The 27,145-nt window shown below is 42.3% G+C and overlaps 1 protein-coding gene and 1 long non-coding RNA gene across 4 annotated transcripts in view; both read left to right on the forward strand.

The window, feature by feature from the left end:
* fam184aa (family with sequence similarity 184 member Aa) overlaps positions 1 to 10,547 on the forward strand; it is an 85,341-nt gene extending 74,794 nt beyond the window's left edge. For both annotated transcript variants that reach the window (XM_014126183.2, XM_014126184.2), the window contains exons 16-17: positions 162 to 266; positions 9,939 to 10,547. In XM_014126183.2, coding sequence (XP_013981658.1) covers positions 162 to 266; positions 9,939 to 9,947 — 114 coding nt within the window. In that variant the 3' untranslated portion in view covers positions 9,948 to 10,547. The remainder of the gene's footprint in view (positions 1 to 161; positions 267 to 9,938) is intronic.
* Positions 10,548 to 11,201: 654 nt separating this feature from the next.
* Positions 11,202 to 15,900, forward strand: LOC106561889 (uncharacterized). Of its 2 annotated transcripts, none has more exons than XR_001318931.2 (6): positions 11,202 to 11,915; positions 12,450 to 12,599; positions 14,523 to 14,618; positions 14,843 to 15,004; positions 15,119 to 15,226; positions 15,331 to 15,900. It is a non-coding gene; the product is annotated as an uncharacterized lncRNA (long non-coding RNA). The 2 variants fall into 2 exon arrangements; XR_001318930.2 differs by having other exon boundaries at positions 11,207 to 11,915; positions 14,879 to 15,004.
* The last annotated feature ends 11,245 nt before the right edge of the window (positions 15,901 to 27,145 follow it).

Genomic DNA, 27,145 nt, shown 5'->3' on the forward strand with positions numbered 1-27,145 from the left:
TCCTCTGACTCACATGTTGAATTTGATTTATTTGGGTATGAAATAATACAACAAGATGTCCATTGGTTCCCCACTTCAAAGCAGTAATTTAAACACTTGTTTCCAAAGTGGTCCTTCTGTTACAGACATGAACTGACCAGTCTTTCCTGTTTTTTTTGTAGGATGACAAGAAGTTTTATCAGCTGGAGCTGGTCAACAGAGAGACTGGCTTCAACAAAGTGTTCAACACTAGTCCTAATGTTGGAGTCATTAACCCTCTCATCAAGGTTAGTTATCCACCTGCTCAGTTTATACTAATTCAATTAGATACACCAATATACTGATCAACTTGATCAACAATATACTGATTGAATCTGGTATGGATACCAAAAGGCATACATAAAATAGTTGTACACAACTGATCCACAACTGATACGTTTTTTGCTTTAAGGTTGATATTTAATATAATGTACATAGGTACATAATATACAGTCAGGTCCAAAATTATTGGCACCCTTGATAAAAATGAACAAAAAATACCTATATTCTATGTATATAAAAAAGGGGGGGTTAGATTATATTATACTAATACAGTTGCTTAGAGAAAGAGAGTCATATTTTTGTTCTCTCAAAAAGATAGGGATCCAAATTATTGGCACCCCTTTTTTCAGTACTCCGGCACCCTCCCCTTGCAAGGATAACGGCACTGAGCTTTTTTTATAACTTGTTTCAGGAAACTAAGCAGATGGTTCCCATCACTACTTCACAAGAGAGTCATTTGATCATACATATATATTGTTTTGGCAGAAATGCCTTCTGGAGCAGGTGAATTTTCTTGTGCCTTAATAACAAACGTGTATGCCATCTGTAAATATGAATGAAATTGTTAAATTACAAGCCTATTTGGTTTAGCCACGGAAAAAGGAAGGAACCTTCCCTAGCTATGATTGGCTGAGATAATGGTTGGGCTGGACATGCCGAGAGATCAGTTCGGATTGGTCTGCCATGTATCACGCTTCTGTCTATAACATGAGCTGCTCAGTATGTGTAGGTAATCCTTTCTAACACAGCTTTTTTTTTAAGATATCACGAAGAACTGCAAAAGTGTTGCTAAGGCGCTCCACTTTTTGGAGGACCGAGTTTTGAAATCAGTGGAATGCCCGGTGGAAGCAGAGTATGATAGCTAAGGAGAGAAAATTCAGGCGTTTGATTGCAAATGCGGAGGGAATCAAAAAGAGAACACAGAAGGCTGTTATATAAAACACCTGTCTCCAGATGATATCTTCAAACTAAGGGCAACCATGGCATATGTGACAGAGAGGGAGAAGCGTTCATCCATGTGTACGGGTAGGAGAGTCTAGCTAGCAACATTTTCTGATATACATTTGTAATTTTGTTAAAGCATACTGTTAGCGACCTAGCTAATGTTAGCTGGCTGGCTGGCTGGCTCGCTAGCTGACATTACATGTATGATCCGTGTAGTAATATTGTTCGTATCTCAGAGCCATTTGCATTGCTAGTTATTGCCTAATGTTAGCTAGCTAGCTAACATTGAACCTACTTGGTTAGTGTTAGCTACCTGTAGATTCATGCAGGGTAGTAACGTTATGAGTTGGGATTATGGTTAATTGTTGTGCTAGCTAGCTACATGTCTACATGTCCCGTGTAGCTCAGTTGGTAGAGCATGGTGTTTGCAACGCCAGGGTTGTGGGTTCGATTCCCACGGGGGACCAGTACGGAGAAAAAAATGTATGAAATGTATGCAAGTATGTAAGTAATGTATGTAAGTCGCTCTGGATAAGAGCGTCTGCTAAATGACACAAATTTAAAATGTAAATGTAAACAAAAGACTCCACTATGCAAGTAACCATTTCATTGTACCGTTTACACCTTGTGTATTCTGTGCATGTGACAAATAAGTTAGATTTTCATTTATATAGTGTAATATAACGAACAACATGACCTGCACCTAAGCCAAATTAGGATATAACGTTAGGCCAACGAGACAGTGTCCAAGTTCTAACATTTTCCGGTAGAATGATCTGCTTTTACTTCATCACACTCACAACCATAAGCTATATTTCACAACTGTATAGACATGTCGATAGATGTAGAATAAACCAGCCTTGAGTCTTGAAATCTTTGGTTGTTTAGTACACTACCATACTCACTGTTTAGCACATGGCCTCACATGTGAATCCTTAATAAAGAGATGTGTGGGTCTAAGGCTTAAGAGGGTGTGAACGATGCTGAATAGGTGTAGACAAAGAAGAGGTCTCCAGTAGGTGTACCGAAACATTCAAGTGCCATTTTCTCAAAAGTGAGGTTACAAGTTTATCGATTTTCAAAGAAAAATTACTTTCCCATTGTTCCTCAATTGTAGTGTATATTATACAGTTTTCTAGCTCTGAGTCTCTACTTTTATCCAATGTAAAAAAATAAATAAAAATGTCCTGGTACTGGGTAAAGTTCATGATGCCATTGACCTTAACATGGTTCCAGAACCAGCGGAAGCAAAACAGCCCCATCACATCAAAGATACACCACCATATTTGGTAAAACTTTACATTAAGCTGCCACTATTACTATGTAAGTAACACAGTAATAACTGTGTAAACAACATAGTAGTTACATCGATTTTACTATGTAACTACATGGTAATGGGGTTGTTGTGGAATCAGTTATTGCACAATTGGAACTAGGATTGTGTAATTACACATTCACTTGCTTAATGTTATCCCACATGTGTAACTACTGATATTATTACAGATTCTCTTGTTTCACTATGTAACTAATGTAATTACACATTTTAAAGTCACCTGTGAATTACCAGGTTAATAAATCAAACTAAAATATGACCCTGTTATATGTAACCACAAGCTGCCACTACCATTGAATCCACATAATGCCAGGGTTGATAAAAAGGCTTTGACCCGGTAACAGCAATTGTAACAAGGATCACCCTTCCATTAACCTTTTACTGCAGAGGGCTAAATCAGGGTCATACAGAGCCGGCTTAATTAAAGAAGACACCTGTACCATATCAGATATAGAGTTAAAATGTATTGAATTTTGAGTTTGCATCACAATATTACACATCACAGAAGACTGAAACATAACAAAACAACTAGTATGTTTATTGACCTGTACACTGAGGTGGGTCAATAATTCCCTCAAGTGATTCCCCAACATCTTGCCAACATGTGCCCTAAAAATGGAGCAGATATCTTATACCAATCTATCTTTATAGACGTTTATCCATAACAAGGCCTAGGTGTCCCCTAGTGTCCAGCATTCTCTTCAAAATGAAAAGTCTTTATTTTCATGCATATGCATTTTTATGACCAAAATCCCATTCTTCAGTGTAGACAATAATGTTGTCATGTTTTTATCAGTGTTTGAGATTAGGACCTCTTCAAATACTTTTATAGCACTATTCACAAAATATCTTGCAGGTAGGACTTCTCACTCTTTCTCATAATGTCAAAAGCTGACAGGCAAAAGACTGACAGGCTCCCAGAGGCAAGGCCATCAAAGGCCCCATCTCACTCAACTACCCCTCCACCTCTCCAACAGCCAGAAAGAATGATAAGGATCTGGCTCCACTGAACTGACCAATCAGGAGTTAGGAAGCTTGGCTGTTTCAAGTTTTAATGTCACGTGTCGTGATGTGACTATGGCTAATGTGATGACTGTTAGTCTCATTCTGAACGTCACATCCTTTATATCTGCAAGAACCCTTACCTTATTGGTCATCTATGAACATCTTGGCCATGTACTGTTATAATCTCCACCCAGGCACAGCCAGAGGAGGACAAACCACCCCTCAGAGCCTGGTTCCTCCCCAGGTGTCTTCCTAGGTTCCTGCCTTTCTTGGGAGTTTTTCCTTGCTGTTTGGGGTTTTAGGCTGGGTTTCTATATAGCACTTTGTGACATCGGCTGATGTAAAAAGGGCTTTATGAATACATTTGATTGATTGATGAATCAGCAATACACAAACTGGCTTAATTATTTATTTACTAACTAAATAATAACACAGAGTACATAAACACACACACAAGGTATAGATTATTGGTTAGAAACGTAATACAATGAAACAGGTCTGTAGTGGACTGACAATATATGACGCTTGTTACACATATGGAGAGGGAGGGGTAGGTAAAGAGAGGGCGAGACAAAGCGAGAACACTTGGATACATTTAGAACCTACGAATAGTAATACTTCGCACATGAACCACCGCTCATTCAGATAAGAAATGCAATATATATATTTACACGGAGATGTCTTTCTTTGTCATCTCTCTGTTGAAACCAATCAATCCTTCTATGAGGAAGGGCTGGATGGGTGTAAGGCTCTAGTTGTCCACCAGAGGTCAGAATGTCCTTGTTGTAAAAGCTTCTCTGGTAGTGAAGTGTTTGTTAGAATAGTTACTTCAGATGTACCAACGGTTGTCGGAGATGGGATTCTTCCTTCCTTCTTCTTGTCAAATTTGGGCTTGAGTCTGGTAACTCTAATGAACTTATCCTTTGCAGCAGAGGTAACTCTGGGTATTCCTTTCCTGTGGCGGTCCTAATGAGAGCCAATTTCATCATAGCACTTGATGGTTTCTGCGACTGCACTTGAAGAAACGTTCAAAGTTATTGAAATTTTGCGGATTGACTGACCTTCATGTCTTAAAGTAATGATGGACTATCGTTTCTCTTTGCTTATTTGAGAAGTTCTTGCCATAATATGGACTTGGTCTTTTACCAAATAGGGCTATCTTCTGTATACCATCTCTACCTTGTCACAACACAACTGATTGTCTCAAACGCATTAAGAAATTCCACAAATTAACTTAACAAGGCCCACCTGTTAATTGAAATACATTCCAGGTGACTACCTCCTTGAAGCTGGTTGAGAGAATGCCAAGAGTGTGCAATGCTGTCATCAAGACAAAGGGTGCCTACTTTGAGGAATCTAAAATATATTTTAATTCGTTTAACACTTTTTTGGTTACTACATGATTCCAAATGTGTTATTTCATAGTTTTGATGTCTTCACTATTAAGTACTTTGTTGAAGCACCTTTGGCAATGATTATAGCCTTGAGTCTTCTTTGATATGACGCTACAAGCTTGGCACACCTGTATTTGGGTTTCTCCCATTCTTCTCTGCAGATCCTTTCAAGAAGCTCTGTCAGGTTGGATCCGGACTCTGGCTGGGCCACTCTGGCTGGGCCACTCAAGGACCTAGAGAGACTTGTCCCGAAGCCTCTCCTGCGTAGTCTTGGCTGTGTGCTGCGTAGTCTTGGCTGTGTGCAGTACATCACAAACAGGTCGTTGTCCTGTTGGAAGGTGAACCGTCACCCCAGTCTGGGTCCTGAGCACTCTGGATCAGGTTTTAATCAGGGATCTCTCTGTACTTTGCTCCGTTCATCTTTCCCTTGATCCGGACTGGTCTCCCAGTCCCTGCTGCTGAAAAACATCCCCCCAGCCACCACCATGCTTCACGGTAGGGATGATGCCAGGTTTCCTCCAGGCCAAAAGAGTTCAATCTTGGTTTCATCAGACCTGAGAATCTTGTTTCTCATGGTCTTGAGAGTCTTTAGGTGCCTTTTGGCAAACTCCAAGTGGGCTGATTGCAAACTCCATGTACCATAAAGGCCTGATTGGTGGGGTGCTGCAGAGGTGGTTGTCATTCTGGAAGTTTCTCCCATCTCCACAGAGGAACTCATGACCTCTGTCAGAGTGACCATCGGGTTCTTGGTCACTTCCCTGACCAAGACCCTTCTCCCCTGATTACTCAGTTTGGCTGGGCGGCCAGCTCTAGGAAGAGTCTTGGTGGTTCCAAACTTCTTCCATTTAAGAATGATGGAGGCCACTGTGTTCTTTGGGACTTCAATGCTGCAGACATTTTTTGGTACCCATCCCCAGATCTGTGTCTCGACACAATCCTGTCTAGGAGCTCTACGGACAATTCCTTCGACCTCATGGCTTGGTTTTTGCTCTGACATGGCCTGTCAATTGTGGGACCTTATATAGACAGGTGTGTGCCTTTCCAAATCATGTCCAATTAATCAAATGTACCACAGGTGGACTCCAATCAAGTTTTAGAAACAGGATGATCAATGAAAACAGGATGCACCTGAGCTCAATTTAGAGTCTCTGAATACTTGTGTAAAAAAAAAAATGAAATGATTGGGTTTTGTGTGTAGATTGCTGAGGATTTTTATTTATTTAATCCATTTTAGAATAAGACTGTAACGTAATAAAATGTGGAAAAAGTCAAGGGATCTGAATACTTTCTGAAGGCACTGTATGTGCATATATATATATATATATATATTAATGTCACCTATCCCAGATCCTTCTGACACCTACCCTCTTTTCCAACAAGCATCCTCACCCACTGCGCACCGACTGAATGATTTTCCAACAGTTTTGAAGGAGTTCCCACATATGCTGAGCACTTGTTGGCTGCTTTTCCTTCACTCTGCAGTCCAACTCATCCCAAACCATCTCAATTGGGTTGATGTCGGGAGATTATTGAGGCCAGGTCATCTGATTTAGCACTCCATCACTCTCCTTATTGGTCAAATAGCCCTTACATAGCCCTTACAGCCTGGAGGAGTTTTAATATATATATATATATATATATATATATATATTTATTTATTTATTTCACCTTTATTTAAACAGGTAGGCTAGTTGAGAACAAGTTCTCATTTACAACTGCGACCTGGCCAAGATAAAGCAAAGCAGTACGTCACAAACAACAACACAGAGTTACACATGGAATAAACAACCATACAGTCAATAATACAATAATAATAATACAAATAATACAATAATACAATAGAAAAGTCTATATACAGTGTGTGCAAATGAGGTAGGATAAGGGAGGTAAGGCAATAAAATAGGCCATAGTGGTGAAATAAATACAATATAGCAATTAAACACTGGAGTGATAGATGGGCAGAAGATGAATGTGCAATTAGAGATACTGGGGTGCAAAGGAGCGAAATAAATAACAGTATGGGAATGAGGTAGTTGGATTGGCTATTTACAGATGGGCTATGTACAGGTGCAGTGATCTGCTCTGACAGCTGGTGCTTAAAGTTAGTGAGGGAGATATGAGTCTCCAGCTTCAGTGATTTTGCAGTTCGTTCCAGTCATTGGCAGCAGAGAACTGGAAGGAAAGGCGGCCAAAGGAGGAATTGGCTTTGGGGGTGACCAGTGAAATATACCTGCTGGAGCGGGTGCTACGGGTAGGTGCTGCTATGGTGACCAGTAAGCTGAGATAAGGCGGGGCTTTACCTAGCAAAGACTTATAGATGACCTGGAGCCAGTGGGTTTGGCGACGAATATGAAGCGAGGGCCAGCCAACGAGAGCATACAGGTCGCAGTGGTGGGTAGTATATGGGGCTTTGGTGACAAAACGTATGGCACTGTGATAGACTGCATCCAATTTGCTTAGTAGAGTGTTGGAGGCTATTTTGTAAATGACATCGCCGAAGTCAAGGATCGGTAGGATAGTCAGTTTTACGAGGGTATGTTTGGCAGCATGAGTGAAGGATGGTTTGTTGCAAAATAGGAAGCTGATTCTGGATTTAATTTTGGATTGGAGATGCTTAATGTGAGTCTGGAAGGAGAGTTTACAGTCTAACCAGACACCTAGGTATTTGTAGTTGTCCACATATTCTAAGTCAGAACCGTCCAGAGTAGTGATGCTGGACGGGTGGGCAGGTGTGGGCAGCGATCGGTTGAAGAGCATGCATTTAGTTTTACTTACATTTAAGAGCAGTTGGAGGCCACGGAAAGAGAGTTGTATGGCATTGAAGCTCGTCTGGCGGTTAGTTAACACAGTGTCCAAAGACGTGTTGGGTCGTTGTCCATATTTTCAAGCACGGTTGTGGCTGCATCATGTTATGGGTATGCTTGGGCTATATACAGGTGCAGTGATCTGTGAGCTGCTCTGACAGCTGGTGCTTAAAGTTAGTGAGGGAGATATTAGTCTCCAGCTTCAGTGATTTTGCTCGTTCCAGTCATCGGCAAGAACTAGGGAGTTTTTTTTAAATAAAAAGAAACTGAATAGAGCTAAGCACAGGCAAAATTCTAGCGAAAAACCAGGTTCAGTCTGCTTTCCACCAGACACTGGGAGACAAATTCATCTTTCAGCAGAAATATTACCTAAAACACAAGGAAAAATACACACTGGAGTTGCTTACCAAGATGACATTGAATGTTCCTGAGTTGCCTAGTTACAGTTTTGACTTTAAAATGGCTGTCTAGCAATGCTCAACAACCAACTAGACAGAGCTTGAAGAATAAAAAATAATAATAATTGTACAATCCAGGTGTGCAAAGCTCTTAGAGACTAACCTAGACAGACTCACAGCTGTAATCGCTGCAAAAGGTGATTCTAACATGTATTTACTCAGGGTGTGACTATTTATATAAATGAGATATTTCTGTATTTTAATTTCAATAACTTTTCAAAGTTTTCTAAAAACATGTTTTGACTTTGGGGTATTGTGTGTAGAGGGGTAAGATTATTTTTTTAAGACATTTTTTAATGCAGTAACACAAAATATGGAATAAGTCAAGGGGTTTCAATACTTTCTGAAGACACTGTACATAACAACCAAAGCTTCAATTAGTGCTGAGCGATTTGTGCTTTTTGAGGTCAATTATTATTTTTTATTAAATGTACTATGCATTATGTGGGTTGAATCCTGTAACAACACAGAATGAAACAATTAATAAAATGTCCATGATGGTTGATTATCAATATTGGGTTGTTAACATGTTTTTATTTTTTATAGAAATAAATGTCGGACACAAAAAAAAGGCAGTGCCCATCATGCATTGCTCTAATACATTTTCTTTCTTCCTATGAATGAAGTTGCACCAAACTGTCTTTTTACACGAAGTAAGCCACACAAAAATGAGAGAGAGAGAGAGAGACCTAAGTGTTCAGTCCAACCTCATGAAATAAGCAACTTATCAGATAGTTCGACAACTCCCACTCAAAGGAGCGATCTACAGTACAGACACAACAGGTGGATTCAGGACCATGGTCAGAACATCGGCTGGACACCATGGATGCTAGTGCTCAATTAGGCCCATTGTCAGGGGAGACCCAGACCCAGAGGAAATGGATGGCAGTGTTTATTTTGAACGCTATCATGGGCATTAGCATGTTGCTTTGAATATGAATAAGCTGCTTAAATGGGTCTGCCTTCCATTGGGAGTGGATGTTTGCGTCACGGCTGTACGCTGCCTGATTAGCTGACATTTATTCAGCAGCATCACACTCACTCTGCCTCAGCCATAGTTACGTTTATATGAATGTAACTATGACACTTTGCTTGTGTATATGTAACCGATGTCAAATGGCTAGTTAGTTAGCGGTGGTGTGCGCTAATAGCGTTTCAATCAGTGACGTCACTCGCTCTGAGACTTGAAGTAGGGTTTCCCCTTGCGTTGCAAGGGCCGTGGCTTTTGTGGCGCGATGGGTAACGATGCTTTGTGAGGTGTCAGTTGTTGATGTGTGCAAGGGTCCCTGGTTCGAGCCCAGGTTGGGGCGAAGAGAGGGACGGAACCTACACTGTTACATATACACGTCATATTTAGACTTCACTCACTACTCTAATAGCTATTGTTAAAAGAGGGAATGCTGTCTGGCTTTGATTCGCACCATCACTGAGAAATAAGAAACTACATTTTGAAAATACTTAAGGACAATATTGTGGAAAGGTGAAGTAAGTGATTTTTGGATCAAGAAAGCCAAAGGGTTTGAGCCAATGCACTTTTAGTGTTATGAAGACTATATGCAGCCTCTTTACGTAGCTGCATTGCATTCTGGAATGTACTGTATGTTGAGTGTGTTCATTAAACTCTGTGTTGGCTCTTTGAAACTTTTTGTTGTTGTGTTTGGCATTGTGTAACTGCTGTCGTTTCAACCTTCTCATGCAGCCTTCCTGAGACTGACAAGGCAACCATGGAACCAAATGAATCGGAGGAACAAAAGGAGCTGTTCGCCCAATACTTTACTTTCTGACTCTCATTGAAGGAGGCCACCCAAGAGCATGTGAAAAAGAATAACATTAACACACCATGACTCTGTTCATTCATACACTGTGAAACTGTCCGGTTTGTTACTTTGTTTGTTTGAATAACAATAACTGTTTGAATATGGACTATTATGCAATTTCTGCATTGGTGCAGATGTGTTTTCTTTTCTCAGTACCATATTTATGGGGGCACTGTATGTATGGTTGGGGTCAATTCCATTTAACTTCTGGTCTGTCCAAAAGATTAATTGAAATTAAATTCACAAATTCAAATATCCCAATGGAAAACGATAGGCACTTTTCAATTTGATGTGTTCAGTAAAAGGACTGACTGAAAATGTAATTGCCCCCAATATTGACTGTTTTGTGTCTGTTAAAACTGCATAAACAGTCAAGGTCGACCTGAACTGTTCAACACAAATGATGTCTTGCCAGTTTTGAAATAAATAGCACAATAATATATCTATATTTATATTATACCTCTGTGTATGAAATAAACATATAAAATCAATTGTGAGATTTACTTGAGATTAATATTTTACCATTATGGCTTTGTTGCCGTTGAGGAACATTTGGGTACTATATACTTCTATGATGTTTGTCCTTTCATTTTCTGTGCATGTGTGTGCGCATACAAGTGAGAACAGCATGCAGAGCTCAGTGAGGACTTATCAGCAGTGATGCCAATTTAGCAATTTTGTTGCTATATTTAGCAACTTTTCAGACTACCCTGGCAACTTTTTTAGCAACTTTTAAAAATGTATTTTTAACTTTTAGCAACTTTTGAAAAGTGACCCATTGTGAGTGAGCAGCAGGCGCTCAGCTCGTGCACAGGCAGCAGCAGGCCAGCAGCAATTTCAGCAAATTGCAAATCATTGTTGGATGACTGCAGCAGCAGTAGTACGGGTTCGTCAAGCCAAACCCAATGAATATAGTTGGTTACGAATGTTTGATCTTGAACAGAACTTACAACATCAATCAACATGTCTCAATCAAAATTGTACAGCCAGAAGTACAGAAAAGAGTGGGAGTCTGTACCTGAACAAATGTCAAATCATATTTTTCGCTGAGATGGCCAGTCAATTTAAGTAACGTTATTTTGTGTTCTACGTAAAGACGCAGTTTTACGTTATCACGCAATGACGTCACAACGTCATTTAGCAACAAATCAACCTGCCTCTAGCAATTTACCCTGAAAATGAGTTGGCAACACTGCATATCAGACCACATTTATCCGACGTGAATAACCTTTTAATGGGCCTTTCATGCCAAAATGTGTTCCCCCCTGCGTCACAATGGGATTCGATGAGTTCTAGCTTCTGTTGCTAGGAGTGTTGCTAGAATTTGCAAAAGACACTGACCGGATTATGTCATTAACCAAAGCGTCCGTTGCTATGCTGGTTGGCTCTATTTTTACTCGTAGCGGTCACGAAGGAAGGAGTACGCGGGCAGTTCTAGTTCACTTCATAAACACTCGCTCAGTCCGCGCAAAATTAATACCTCAGAATTGCTCTCCAAGGACGGTGTTTTTGACGGCGACAACCTGTCTACCTGCTGCTTCAGAGGACCGAAAAGACTGGAAATAGAACACTTTCTTTACCATATATTTGTCTTTAAATAAGAAAATATTGTTAAATAGGAATAAATAATTTAAGCTGTTTTTAGATTGACGTTGCTAGCTGCTGTACTTATTTACCTCAGCCTGCCTAGTCAGCTAGCCAACTACAGTAACTGTTATTGTAGCTTTCTGTATGTAGCTTGCACTTCAATGGCATCCCTCGAGGACAGTTTAATGTATCTTTCCAACCAGGTTAAGTACTATGACTGCATCACTGATCTCGACAAGAGGCGGACCATTCAGATAAATTCAAAATGCAGGGTAACGTTAAGCAGTTAACTTCTATTAGATAACTGGACCGATTTAGCTATCTATGTACAACCATTTTTCAACAACCATTTTCCATCTAGCTAGTTGGTCATCTTAATGGTGCTAGCTATACATATAGTTCAGGGGAGGATGGCTCATAATGTCTGGAATGGAGTAAATGGAATTGTATCAAGCACGTGGTTTCCATGTGGTTGATAGCATTCTATTGACGCCATTCCAGCCATTATTATGAGCCGTCCTCCCCTCAGTGGTGTCCACTGATATAGTTATATATCTGTCATATTGAGGTATCTAGCTATAAATTAAACCTGATCAATCAAATGGATAGGTGTAAGCAATTATGGTAATTATACATGCCCTTAACGAGGTGTCTTCGCTAGACAGACACAGAGAGATGAAAGTGAGAGATGTAGAGAGAGGTGGGAAGAGAGTGGAAGACAGACAGACAGACCGAGAGAGATGGAGAGAAAGACAACAGTACAAATGTACTTAGAGTATTTCAACAATTCTCTTCCAACTTGTTAGGCAATCATATGTACCTACGGGAGAAGGATGGCCAGCCACACAGGAGGGTGATTTTTACTAAGGAGGAGGATGCATGCAGGCCATTTCGGAGTGAAGCGTATGATTGCCAAAATCAACCAACGCTTCTTCCAACGGAGAATTGTCAAGGAGGTAGACAGCTGGGCAAGTGAAATTGCCTTTTGTTTATCAATCACATTCTATGATATCTGAAATTTACATTTACATTACATTACATTTAAGTCATTTAGCAGACGCTCTTATCCAGAGCGACTTACAAAATGGTGCATTCACCTTATGATATCCAGTGGAACAACCACTTTACAATAGTGCATCTAAATCTTTTAAGGGGGGGGGTTAGAAGGATTACTTTATCCTATCCTAGGTATTCCTTAAAGAGGTGGGGTTTCAGGTGTCTCCGGAAGGTGGTGATTGACTCCGCTGTCCTGGCGTCGTGAGGGAGCTTGTTCCACCATTGGGGTGCCAGAGCAGCGAACAGTTTTGACTGGGCTGAGCGGGAACTGTGCTTCCTCAGAGGTAGGGGGGCCAGCAGGCCAGTGGTGGATGAACGCAGTGCCCTTGTTTGGGTGTAGGGCCTGATCAGAGCCTGAAGGTATGGAGGTGCCGTTCCCTTCACAGCTCCGTAGGCAATCACCATGGTCTTGTAGCGGATGCGAGCTTCAACTGGAAGCCAGTGGAGAGAGCGGAGGAGCGGGGTGACGTGAGAGAACTTGGGAAGGTTGAACACCAGACGGGCTGCGGCGTTCTGGATGAGTTGTAGGGGTTTAATGGCACAGGCAGGGGAGCCCAGCCAACAGCGAGTTGCAGTAATCCAGACGGGAGATGACAAGTGCCTGGATTAGGACCTGCGCCGCTTCCTGTGTGAGGCAGGGTCGTACTCTGCGAATGTTGTAGAGCATGAACCTACAGGATCGGGTCACCGCCTTGATGTTAGTGGAGAACGACAGGGTGTTGTCCAGGATCACGCCAAGGTTCTTAGCACTCTGGGAGGAGGACACAAGGGAGTTGTCAACCGTGATGGCGAGATCATGGAACGGGCAGTCCTTCCCCGGGAGGAAGAGCAGCTCCGTCTTGCCGAGGTTCAGCTTGAGCTGGTGATCCGTCATCCACACTGATATGTCTGACAGACATGCAGAGATGCGATTCGCCGCCTGGTTATCAGAAGGGGGAAAGGAGAAGATTAATTGTGTGTCGTCTGCATAGCAATGATAGGAGAGACCATGTGAGGATATGACAGAGCCAAGTGACTTGCTGTATAGCGAGAATAGGAGAGGGCCTAGAACAGAGCCCTGGGGGACACCAGTGGTGAGAGCGCATGGTGCGGAGACAGATTCTCGCCACGCCACCTGGTAGGAGCGACCTGTCAGGTAGGACGCAATCCAAGCGTGGGCCGCGCCGGAGATGCCCAACTCGGAGAGGGTGGAGAGGAGGATCTGATGGTTCACAGTATCAAAGGCAGCAGATAGGTCTAGACGGATGAGAGCAGAGGAGAGAGAGTTAGCTTTAGCAGTGCGGAGAGCCTCCGTGACACAGAGAAGAGCAGTCTCAGTTGAATGCCCAGTCTTGAAACCTGACTGATTAGGATCAAGAAGGTCATTCTGAGAGAGATAGCAGGAGAGCTGGCCAAGGACGGCACGTTCAAGAGTTTTGGAGAGAAAAGAAAGAAGGGATACTGGTCTGTAGTTGTTGACATCGGAGGGATCGAGTGTAGGTTTTTTCAGAAGGGGTGCAACTCTCGCTCTCTTGAAGACGGAAGGGACGTAGCCAGCAGTCAAGGATGAGTTGATGAGCGAGGTGAGGAAGGGGATAGGGTCAAGTGGGCAGGTTGTTGGGCGGCCGGCCGTCACAAGACGCGAGATTTCATCTGGAGAGAGAGGGGAGAAAGAGGTCAAAGCACAGGGTAGGGCAGTGTGAGCAGGACCAGCGGTGTCGTTTGACTTAGCAAACGAGGATCGGATATCGTCAACCTTCTTTTCAAAATGGAATGATTATGATTTCAATGAATGTCATATCAGAGAGCACACAATGTTTCAATTTGTCACTTTTTGCTTAAAGGTCATTACCCTATCTAGCCTGCCAGAAGTTTGAGAGGGTGAAGACTGGCGCCGGAGTTGAAGCCCATCAAAATTGTTTCACCATGGCACATGATCGGTAAGTGTCCCAATGCAAATTTTGCCTTGATAAGTTGTTTTGTAATGGTTGCTTTATTTGACCACAGCAGTGTTCAATATTATATAATGTGTGTGTGTGTGTGTGTGTGTGTGGAACAAGGTACAGATGATATAGGTTATATTTTGTCAACAATGGTTTGTTTTATTTTTTACAATTTATTTTAATTTTTCCATGGTACATAATCAGACATTTCAATATCTTAGATTGTCAATAGATATTGCTTTCCTACCCCCTCCAAGTTTGGTGAATGGACCAACCAGACCCTCAAGACTGCCACGGGCAAGTCCCATGATTGGTACCAGGAAGGGTGGGCAAACAACCTGAAGGTAATTCTCTACGGACAGGAGCCGCAGCTGTTGACTGAGGTAAACAATGCAATTACATTTTTTATGTACAATTATTACATATAGTCTTTCAAATTTGTGATTGACTTAATGTTGTTCTTTGTCTATTGCTATTTTTGTATAATGTACTTTCAGATCACTGAAACCCCAGCTGATGTGGTGGAAGTTGTCAAATCAGATTAGAACGACTTCGAGGACCACCTTCAGGCACGGACTGAGAAGCATGTGGAGGTTTTTGACCAGGTTAAAATGATTGTCCGCTGTTAATTTATTTTCTGGCCCTCCAAGAGATATGTAAGAAATGTATTTGTAATATGAAGTATAATTGCATGTATTCCTGTTATCAGTCAAGGTGGACTGAACATCAACAAGGTGCAGGAGAAACAGAAGGAGAGGTACCAGAACAGGAGCAAGTGCTACGACATCCAATCAAATTACTTGGTTTGGAAGAAGAACGAAAGGAAGGAGAGACCTGGGAACCTCGCTGTTCTTTCACTCCTAGCTGGGGTCACCATCTGTTAAAGTGAATATAAAAAATCTCAGATAATAACTATTTGCTTTGCACACAAAATAACCTGAAGCTAGTTTTAGTTTCCCTAACACTGATATTTTTCTGGCTCTATCATACTGGGCACGTAATATGAGATAGAAAGATTAACTAAAAATACTAGCACTGCAAACACTCAGAACAAAGTGAGCAGCAGTACCCAGACTTTGCCGTCTCCCTCTTCAATTCCCCCTTCCAAGACTGGCTGCCTGTTGAGAAGTGACCGGCAGAACCTCCCACCCACACAGCAACCACCTCCTCTATATTCCACACTCCAGAATTCAGTATTTTAGTCTATGATTGCCATGTGAATGTACAAAAAAAATCTGAAAATAAATTAATGACACAACTGTACCAAAAAAATATAAAATATTGCCAGGTTGGTTTTCATTGTAAATTGTAAGGTTTCCTTTGATGGTATTTATTTGTTCCAAATTATTCATTGTTGTATCCTGGGACCTACAATAGATACACATATATTCAACCACAAGGGTGTACTAATGAGCTATGCGAGATAGAAAAAAAATGTATCCTAATAGAGTATGACTGAAATTATACTGTTTCAGTTTAGATAATGGAAGGGCAGGTTAAAATAAAAACATGACAGCCAGACAAGCCAGTGTATGAATCAAATGGATTTGCATATGAACGGAGTGGAAATTATCTGACTTTTTGATCTGTAAGGTAAGTAACAAGTGTGTCAAGTAGATAACGTTGTCTTTGCCCGAAACATAGCAACATTTAAGACATGGATTTCATGTTGTAATGTTAACAAGGTACCCAAAAGTAGTTCGAAGTAATATTTTCATTTTATTAGCTAAACAAAACTTGTTTAAACAGCGAAATTGTCACGGAAATCAGCCTTGTTTGCATAGCGATGATGAAAATAACATAATTTAGGCTGTAATGATCTCCAAAATTCGAAATATTAGGTCATCACACCGTTGATATAGCAACGGACGGTAACACAGTAGTTTATTGAATCCCATTGTGACGCAGAGGGGGACACTTTTTGGCCTGGGGACATTATTTGGCATGACAGGCCCCTTGTAAATAGCTGATACATTTTTCCATTGACTTTGTCCAAGTTGTCCCTCAGGCCACAGCCAGGCCAGAAATACCACTGTATCCAATCTGCGTACTCTTATCAGTTGCAAAAATGTGTCTCTAGAAAGAATGGGCTCACCCTGCCCCAAGGATGTTGCTCTTGATTTCAATTACAGCAAACTGCTACATCTACACAACAAAAACACCAATATAAAAAATATCTACAACATCTGACTCTGTTCTTGTTTTCATATCACTCAAGTTAATCACAACCACATGACTGCAGTGTTTATTTACTCTCAAAGTGGCATGTTTTTTAAGGTTGCCAGTGTTGCTCAGAGATGTGCCCATTAATTAACCTAATAGCCTATGCAGTACAATCTCTGTTTCCTTGTGACAAAGGTTTCCATTTGAAATTGGACATGCCAGAGAGACTCTGAGAGAGCATAGCTTCGTGTTTTTTTTTCTTCTGTTATCCATTGTTAATTTCTCCTAGTGATAGACTATGAATACAAATATGACAGAGAACACGGAGAGGGTAGAAACTGGAACAAACCCAGCATCTGATGCTGTCTAATTTCAGGTTGCACCTTTGTTTCAATATTTACCAAGGGTCTGATTCAGAATTAGGAAATGTACGCCTTTCCTATGCACTTCTCAGGTGTTGGTATTCAGACTATGCTTTGCAGGTGTGGTTTCCTTGCATGCGTTGAATACATTTAATTCAACAGCTGAAAACCCTCCCACTTGCTTGCCAGCAGATTTTCTTGTGGAGTTTTCATGGAATAGGGTTTTCAGCATATTTACCTAAAGACTTCCCTTAAAATTGTGTATCTTTAATTAGAATTTTCTCAACAGACTCAATAGAATATATGGAGAGAACAGTTCAGAATATTAGGGATCAATGAAAGAAAGCCATGTAGGCTAAATACACATATTCGGCCCTTTTTCAGCCCCAATTGGTAGATTTAAAATACTCTGACCTTGTACGCAGAGTGTATAAAGCATTAAGGACACCTCCCTAATATTGATTTGTACCCTTATTTTGTGAAGACATTAAAAGTGTTATAAATGAAATACTGTAACTTGAAATGTATATACACTACATGTAGTCCCCTGTTAGGGCTAGGGGGCAGTATTGACACGGCTGGATAAAAAACGTACCCGATTTAATCTGGTTACTACTCCTGCCCAGTAACTAGAATATGCATATAATTATTGGCTTTGGATAGAAAACACTCCAAAGTTTCTAAAACTGTTTGAATGGTGTCTGAGTATAACAGAACTCAAATGGCAGGTCAAAACCTGAGAAGATTCTGTACAGGAAGTACCCTGTCTGACCATTTCTTGGCCTTCTTTGCCATCTCTATCCATTACAAAGGATCTCTGCTGTTACGTGACACTTCCTACGGCTGCCATAGGCTCTCAGAAGGCGGCAAAAAGCTGAATCGTGGCTTTGCAGGCTCTGGTTGAAAAACTACCGCGTTTGGTTAGTGGCTGGTTACAGTACTGTGGGACTCAGGCTCGTGCCCGCGTCGACCGAAAGCTTTGTTTTCTTTCCTCTGTTTACCTAAACGGAGATTCCCGGTCGGAATATTATCGCTTTTTTACGAGAAAAATGGCATAAAAATGGATTTTAAACAGCGGTTGACATGCTTCGAAGTACGGTAATGCTCATAACCCTGATTTACCATTTCGGATAGTGTCTGGAACGCACGAACAAAACGCCGCTATTTGGATATAACGATGTATTATTTTGGACCAAACCAACATTTGTTATTGAAGTAGCAGTCCTGGGAGTGCATTCTGACGAAGACAAAGGTAATCAAACTTTTGTAATAGTAAATCTGACTTTGGTCAGGGCTAAACTTGGTGGGTGTCTAAATGGCTAGCCGTGATGGCTGGGCTATCTACTGAGAATATTGCAAAATGTGCTTTCACCGAAAAGCTATTTTAAAAATCGGACACCTCGATTGCACAAAGGAGTTCTGTATCTATAATTCTTAAAATAATGTTTTTTGTGAACGTTTATCGTGAGTAATTTAGTAAATTGTTAGTAAATTCCCCGGAAGTTTGCGGGGGGTATGCTAGTTCTGAACGTCACATGCTAATGTAAAAAGCTGGTTTTTGATATAAATATGAACTTGATTGAACAAAACATGCATGTATTGTATAACATAATGTCCTAGGTGTGTCATCTGATGAAGATCAAAGGTTAGTGCTGCATTTAGCTGTCTTCTGGGTTTATGTGACATATGCTAGCTTGAAAAATGGGTGTCTGATTATTTCATTTACATTTAAGTCATTTAGCAGACGCTCTTATCCAGAGCGACTTACAAAATGATGCATTCACCTTATGATATCCAGTGGAACAACCACTTTACAATAGTGCATCTAAATATTTTAAGGGGGGGGGTTAGAAGGATTACTTTATCCTATCCTAGGTATTCCTTAAAGAGGTGGGGTTTCAGGTGTCTCCGGAAGGTGGTGATTGACTCCGCTGTCCTGGCGTCGTGAGGGAGCTTGTTCCACCATTGGGGTGCCAGAGCAGCGAACAGTTTTGACTGGGCTGAGCGGGAACTGTGCTTCCTCAGAGGTAGGGGGGCCAGCAGGCCAGTGGTGGATGAACGCAGTGCCCTTGTTTGGGTGTAGGGCCTGATCAGAGCCTGAAGGTATGGAGGTGCCGTTCCCTTCACAGCTCCGTAGGCAATCACCATGGTCTTGTAGCGGATGCGAGCTTCAACTGGAAGCCAGTGGAGAGAGCGGAGGAGCGGGGTGACGTGAGAGAACTTGGGAAGGTTGAACACCAGACGGGCTGCGGCGTTCTGGATGAGTTGTAGGGGTTTAATGGCACAGGCAGGGAGCCCAGCCAACAGCGAGTTGCAGTAATCCAGACAGGAGATGACAAGTGCCTGGATTAGGACCTGCGCCGCTTCCTGTGTGAGGCAGGGTCGTACTCTGCGAATGTTGTTGAGCATGAACCTACAGGATCGGGTCACCGCCTTGATGTTAGTGGAGAACGACAGGGTGTTGTCCAGGATCACGCCAAGGTTCTTAGCACTCTGGGAGGAGGACACAAGGGAGTTGTCAACCGTGATGGCGAGATCATGGAACGGGCAGTCCTTCCCCGGGAGGAAGAGCAGCTCCGTCTTGCCGAGGTTCAGCTTGAGCTGGTGATCCGTCATCCACACTGATATTGATTTCTGGCTCGGTACTCTGCTGACAATCTAATGTTTTGCTTTTGTTGTAAAGCCTTTTTGAAATCGGACAGTGTGGTTAGATTAACGAGAGTCTTATCTTTAGAATGGTGTAAAATAGTCATGTTTTTGAAAAATTGAAGTAATATCATATCTAAGGTATTTGAATAACGCGCCACAGGATTCAACTGGCTGTTGAGTAGGTGGACTAGCCCATAGAGGTTAAGATAGTGAGGTAAGTACGTTTAAAGAGCAACCAGGTATCCTCTACTGACGGGATGAGGTCAATATCCTTCCAGGATATTAAGAATTATATGGTGACCAAAGATTATCAGAGGGATTTTCAGGCTAAATCAATGTGAATCCATTTCAACAGCTGATAAGTGATGCTGTCACGGTTGTCGTCTGGAATGGAGGACCAAAACGCAGCAGGAATGTGGATGCTCATCTTGTGTTTATTTTAAATAAAGGTGAACACCAGAAACAACAAAAGAACGAACTCACAAACAACAAAACAGTCTTGTCATGCTCACACAGGCAAAACAAGAAACAATCTCCCACAAACACTAAACCAAACAATTACCCATATATAGGACTCTCAGAGACAACGAGAAAGCACCTGCCTCCAATTGAGAGTCCAACCCCCCATTAACCAAAACATAGAAATATACCAACACAGAAAGACCATAGAAGTACAAAACATAGAACATAAACCAAAACCCGGAAATAATAAATCAAACGCCCTACTAAATAAACCACCACCCCGAACCACATAAAACAAATACCCTCTGCCATGTCCTGACCAAACTACCATAACAAATAACCTTTATACTGGTCAGGACAGTACCCCCCCTAAAGGTGCAAACCCCGGATGCACCTCAAATAAACAAAAAACAACAAAAAAAAACACAAAAATCCCCCTAAACTAAAGAGAGGGAAGGGAGGGTGGCTGCCGTCACCGACGGCACTTGTGCTACACCCCCCCTCCCCAACCCACCTATACAGGAGGTGGTTCTGGCTCCGGCCTACTGTCCTCCCGAATGCAGACAGACTTGATTAGTTTCGGGCCGTAGGCAGACTCCCCTTGTTCCGGATCGTAGGCAGACCTCTTCCTTTCCACACTGTAGGCAGACTCATTAAATACATAGTTAATCATTTTTAGTTCCGGATCGTCAACTGACTCACTCAGTTCCGGGTCGCAGGCACACTGGTGCCGGACACTCTGGACCGCACACTGGTGCCGGACACTCTGGACCGCACACTGGTGCCGGACACTCTGGACCGCACACTGGTGCCGGACACTCGAGGCTGGGCTGACGCACTGGAAGCCTGATGCGTGGTACTGGTACTGGATGTGCCAGTCTGGGGACACGCACCTCAGGGCTAGTGCGGGGAGCGGGAACAGGCCGAGTCGGACTGGGTTGACGCACTAGAAGCCTGATGCGTGTTGCTGGTACTGGAGGTATCAGCCTGGGAACACGCACCTCAGGGCTAGCGCGGGGAGTGGGAACAGGCCGAGTCGGACTGGGCTGACGCACTGGACCGTAGAGGTGTACTGGCGGTCTCGAGCGCAGAACTGGCATCGCTCCTCACCAGACTTCCTCCATGGGCCCTCTCCAGCCAGAATCTGCTCCCACGTCCACTTCTCCCGCCAGTCCATATTGAATTCCCCTTGCTCCTTACTCCGCTGCTTGGTCCATTTGTGGTGGGAGATTCTGTAACGGTTGTCGTCGGGAATGGAGGACCAAAACACAGCAGGAATGTGGATGCTCATCTTGTATTTATTTATAAATAAAGCGAACACCAAAATAACAAAACGAAGAACTCACGAACAACAAAACAGTCTTGTCATGCTCACACAGGCAAAACAAGAAACAATCTCCCACAAACACTAAACCAAACAATTACCCATATATAGGACTCTCAATCAGAGGCAACGAGAAAGCACCTGCCTCCAATTGAGAGTCCAACCCCCCATTAACCTAAACATAGAAATATACCAACACAGAAAGACCATAGAAGTACAAAACATAGAACATAAACCAAAACCCGGAAATAATAAATCAAACGCCCTACTAAATAAACCACCACCCTGAACCACATAAAACAAATACCCTCTGCCACGTCCTGACCAAACTACCATAACAAATAACCTTTATACTGGTCAGGACGTGACAGATGCGATACCATTTTTTTCCTTCACAGCAAAACAGAATATAGTAAATTAGAGGTAACCTAAGGTTAACTAGCTTGCTAGCCTAGTTGGACTGTCTGGCTAAGTTAGCCAGCTAGATAACGTTACAGTCCTGAATTGAACTCTGAAAGCCATCAGCTCGTATAGCTATCTTTTGGTATACACACTGTCAATCAATTTCACTTATGCCATGGTTGTTACTGCTAGACTGGTAGCTACCTTTAGAGTAAACATCTTTGACTGACGTTAGCTAACGTAAGCTAGGTAATGCTACTCTTATTTGGTATCTCAATTGGGTAGCCATCTATTCTACCCTTGTCTGGAAAACACTCTGTTACTAAAAATATAGTTGCCGATAAAGCTGTTTGTCTGTTGGTAGCAATGATGAATGTGTATAAGTCATCTATGGTTGGGTAGGTGGTTCTCAGCCAGCCTCAGCTGGCTAGCAATCTTGCTGCAAATTTAGTGATGCTAATTAGCTAACAGCAAGCTGACAATATTGAAATATCCAAATTAGGTATGCTTAGATAGCCAGGTGTAATAGAGATCAATACAATTAGCGGTTAAATTGTATTTTGTTGTACGTGGTACCGAATCTGATTACACCAACATGCGCTTCCAACCCCTAGCTCTGGTGAAGGTAAGTTGGCAAAAAAAAATCCAAGTTGACGGCAAAGATAGCTACATTTACAGTAAGCATGGTATAAACTTCAATTGGGTAGTGTTTGTATGGTTTGTGTTATGGAGTTACAGGTGTTAGAGGAAGCCTGAGGACCACAGAGTACCTTCCAGAACATGTAATCAATTTAGTCTACCCCTCTTCTCTTCTTATCTTTTCTTGTTGTACAACTCTGGATATCTGGAGTCATTAGACAGCGCCCTGCTGAAAAATACCCCAAAGCGGGGGCAATTTGAGTACTCAAGCATGAGGGAGAGGACACACCTTGCGGCTATGGAGCACAACACGATTGTGGGACAGAAACCTGCAAGGGACACTGAAAGGTATACACTAAAGACTACAACTAATGGCACTATCACCTCATTCTTCTCTCTGCAGATTCTCAAAACACAATACAAAGACATGTCTACAAAATTACCCTGCAAAGGGGTACTATCGACAAAAATGATCTGTCAAAGTCAATGGGCTGGGGGAGGTTTACAGACAGTTCTTTGGTTGTGCAGGGTTGTGCTTAGACAGTAAATGTTTTTTTGTATGAGAGCAATTGAGATGCCATTTATCCTCAATATCCTACACACAACAAATCATACTGTGTAAGAGTTGCCTTCCTAAGACTTTTCACCACTTTCGGCAGTCTTATCCAGCTGGCCATTTACCGCAGACAGGACAAGCCCATTCGCCATAAGCACAAAGAGTTTAAGCTTCCCCAGCCTACCATGCCGAATCCAGTTGCCGAAGCCAGATAAAGGACTATGGTTGCGTTTACACAGGCAGCCCAATTATGATATTTCTTTCACTAATTGGTCTTTTGACCAGTCAGATCAGTTCTGAAAAATATCTGATGTGATTAAGAACAATTTGTGAGAAACAAAATCTGAATTGGGTTGCCAGTGTGGGTCAGCATGAGATCATGCTTCCAACCCTATTCCTGGAGAGCTAACCTCCTGTAGGTTTTCGCTTCAACCCCAGTTGTAAGTAACCTGGTTCAGTTTATCAACCAGCTAATTATTAGAATCAGGTGTGCTAGATTAGGGTTGGAATGAAAACCTACAGGACAGTAGCTCTCCAGGAACAGGGTAGGAGAGCCCTTATTTACAACCACCATAAAATAAATATGGATCTTTTCTATCAATCATAGAAATGTGTATGCCCTTATGGATACACGGAAAATATTTCTATAAGCATGTACAGGGCTCTGTAGCATCAAACAGATGCTAGACCTTCAGATATGTTTGTTTATCTGTCAAATTCTAAAATACAGGGAAGTGTACACTACTTAACGCTAATTCAGGACAACTGGGTATTCAACAAGAATATTAGCTAGTTCAGTGTCTGAGTGGGTCTCGGGGGTAGAGACACACAATTACAGGGAACTAGGTACAGATTGTTACACCAGATAATGTGATTTACACCACGATTTTTCCCGACATCTTGTCTATTTCTGTAAGGGCTGTCGTTGCAAGAAAACCAAGATGCAGCGGAGGTTGTGGATTCATAATGAATATTAAATCAAATGAACCACTATAAACAAACCAGCAACGATAGCAAACAGTCCTGTCTGGTCAAAAAACGAACGAGACAGAAAACAATCACCCACAAAACCCAAAGGCAAAATAGGCTACTTATGTGTGACTCCCAATCAGCAACAATGAACTTCAGCTGTGCCTGATTGGGAGCCACACACGGCCCAAAACAAAGAAATACAAAAACATAGAAAAATTAACATAGAACGCCCACCCAATGTAACACCCTGGCCTAACCAAAAATAAAGAACAAAAACCCCTCTCTATGGCCAGGGCGTTACAATTTCAAGCCTTCTCTCATTGTTTGAGACAGGTTGGTGTCCACCCCAAAGTGCTGCATGTCATGATGACACAGACTTGAAGTATTTATGCTGCAGTAGTTTGTGTCGGGGGGCTAGGGTCAGTCTGTTACATCTGGAGTATTTCTCTTGTCTTATCCGGTGTCCTGTGTGTATTTAAATATGCTCTCTCTAATTCTCTCTTTCTCTCTTTCTGTCTTTCTCTCGGAGGACCTGAGCCCTAGGACCATGCCTCAGGACTACCTGGTATGATGACTCCTTGCTGTCCCCAGTCCACCTGGCCGTGCTGCTGCTCCAGTTTCAACTGTTCTGCCTGCGGCTATGGAACCCTGACCTGTTCACCGGACGTGCTTGTTGCACCCTCGACAACTACTATGATTATTATTATTTGACCATGCTGGTCATTTATGAACATTTTAACATTTTGACCATGTTCTGTTTTAATATCCACCCTGCACAGCCAGAAGAGGACTGGCCACCCCTCATAGCCTGGTTCCTCTCTAGGTTTCTTCCTAGGTTTTTGGCCTTTCTAGGGAGTTTTTCCTAGGGAGTTTTTCCTAGCCACCGTGCTTCTTTCACATGCTTTGCTTGCTGTTTGGGGTTTTAGGCTGGGTTTCTGTACAGCACTTTGAGAATATCAGCTGATGTACGAAGGGCTATATAAAAATAAATTTGATTTGATTTGATTTGAAATAGACACGATGGTTGCGCAAAAAAATATTTATTTTAATACATTTCTAAATTCAAACCGAGCCCCTGCAACTGGACACAGACATTTTATGAGACTCCTGTTACCCAGAATCAAGGACAAAGACGGCATTGCTAAGTTTGGTTGAAAATTCTCTGTGGTACACCAAACAGTAACTATCCTGTAACTCCTATCAAAAATCTTTGGTTAAACAACATTATCTGGTGTAACAATCTGTAGCTAAGAGAACTGGTGGTCAGCCTAATAGAGTGAAATAGGGCATAACCATCAAACTTTGCACAGTGACCAGACCATACAAATGAGCCTAGGTAGGTAGGCAGTCAGTATCTACCTACAGCGATGTCGATCTAGCAAATATTTAGATTTAGAATAGTAAATTGTTATAGTATTGTTTCTCCTCACTGTTTGCTAGTTAACTTAGCTAGCTAGCTTGCTGGATATGCAATACTTGTTATTTACATGTTTGGAATCCTATTTCAAATCAAATTTTATTTGTCACATGCGCCAAATACGAAATGCTTACTTACAAGCCCTTAACCAACAATGCAGTTTTAAGAAAATAGAGTTAAGAAAATATTTACTAAAAGTAATAAAATAAAATAACAATAATGAGGCTATATACAGGGGGTACCGGTACTGAGTCAGTGTGCGGGGGTACAGATTAGTTGAGGTAATTTGTACATGTAGGTAGGGGTAAAGTGACTATGCACAGATAATAAACAGTGAGTGGCAGCAGTGTAATAACCAAGGGGGCGGGGGGGTGTCAATGCAAATAGTCTGGGTGGCCATTTCAGTTGCCTACGTCGTAGTTCCTCTCTGCAGGATTGAAACGATGGGACAGAAAGGCACAGGGATGAAGCTTTTGGTCCTGGGCAGATTGCTGGGACAGGATTGCCCCCAATCCAACGTCAGAAGCATCAACCTCTACCACAAATTGCTGAGACGGTTCTGATGGATGAGGATGGGTGCTGTTGTGAACCGATGCTTCAGGTCCACAAAGGCTTTATCGACAGCTGGAGACCATGTGAACGGTACTTTGGGAGAGGTGAGTGCAGAGAGTGGGGCCGCCAGGGTGCTGTAACCCTGAATGAAATGGCAGTAGAAGTTACAAAGCCTAGGAATCGTTGCAACTGCACCCTGGACATAGGTTGAGGCCAATCCACCACTGCTTTCACCTTTCCAGGATCCATCTGAACATTACCCTCAGCAATGACAAATCCCAGAAAGGCGATTGTAGAGTGGTGGAACTCACACTTCTCGGCTTTCACGAACAATTGGTTCTCCAGGAGGCACTGAAGGACCTGACTGACATGAAGAACATGTTCTTGGGCCAACCAGGAAAAAAACAGGATGTTGTCAAGGTAGACGAACATAAAATGGTTTAGCATGTCCCGGAGCACATCGTTTACCAAAGCCTGGAAGACAGTGTTGACCAGTTGGTGAGACCAAACGGAATGACCTGGTACTCATAGTGTCCACTGGCTGTGTTGAAGGGTGTTTTCCACTCATCCCCTTCGCGTATCCGACCCAGGTGGTAGACATTCCTAAGGTCCAGCTTGGAAAAAATTGTGGCCCCCTGGAGAGGTTCAAAAGCCGAAGAGAGGAGTGGTAGGGGGTACCGATTTTTAACCGTAATGGCATTCAGTCCCTGGTAGGCAATGCACAGACGCAAGGTCTTGTCCTTCTTCTCCACAAAGAAAAACCCTGCGCAGGCAGGAGATGCAGACGGACGGACAGCCCCAGTAGCCAGAGACTCCTCTATATGCTCCTCCATAGCCTTGGTCTTCGGCCTGGATAGAGAATATAGACGACCCTGAGGTGGTGTGGTGCCTGGGAGAAGATCAATGGCACAATCATAAGGACGGTGCGGGGGAAGGGAAGTAGCACGTGCCTTACCTCATCACAAAACCATGAGCACGACTCATGTCTGCTACACATAAAGCAACATAGATACAATAATTAAATGC

This window comes from Salmo salar, chromosome ssa11 (assembly GCF_905237065.1).
Source record: "Salmo salar chromosome ssa11, Ssal_v3.1, whole genome shotgun sequence".
In the NCBI taxonomy this organism is placed as follows: Eukaryota; Metazoa; Chordata; class Actinopteri; order Salmoniformes; family Salmonidae; genus Salmo; species Salmo salar.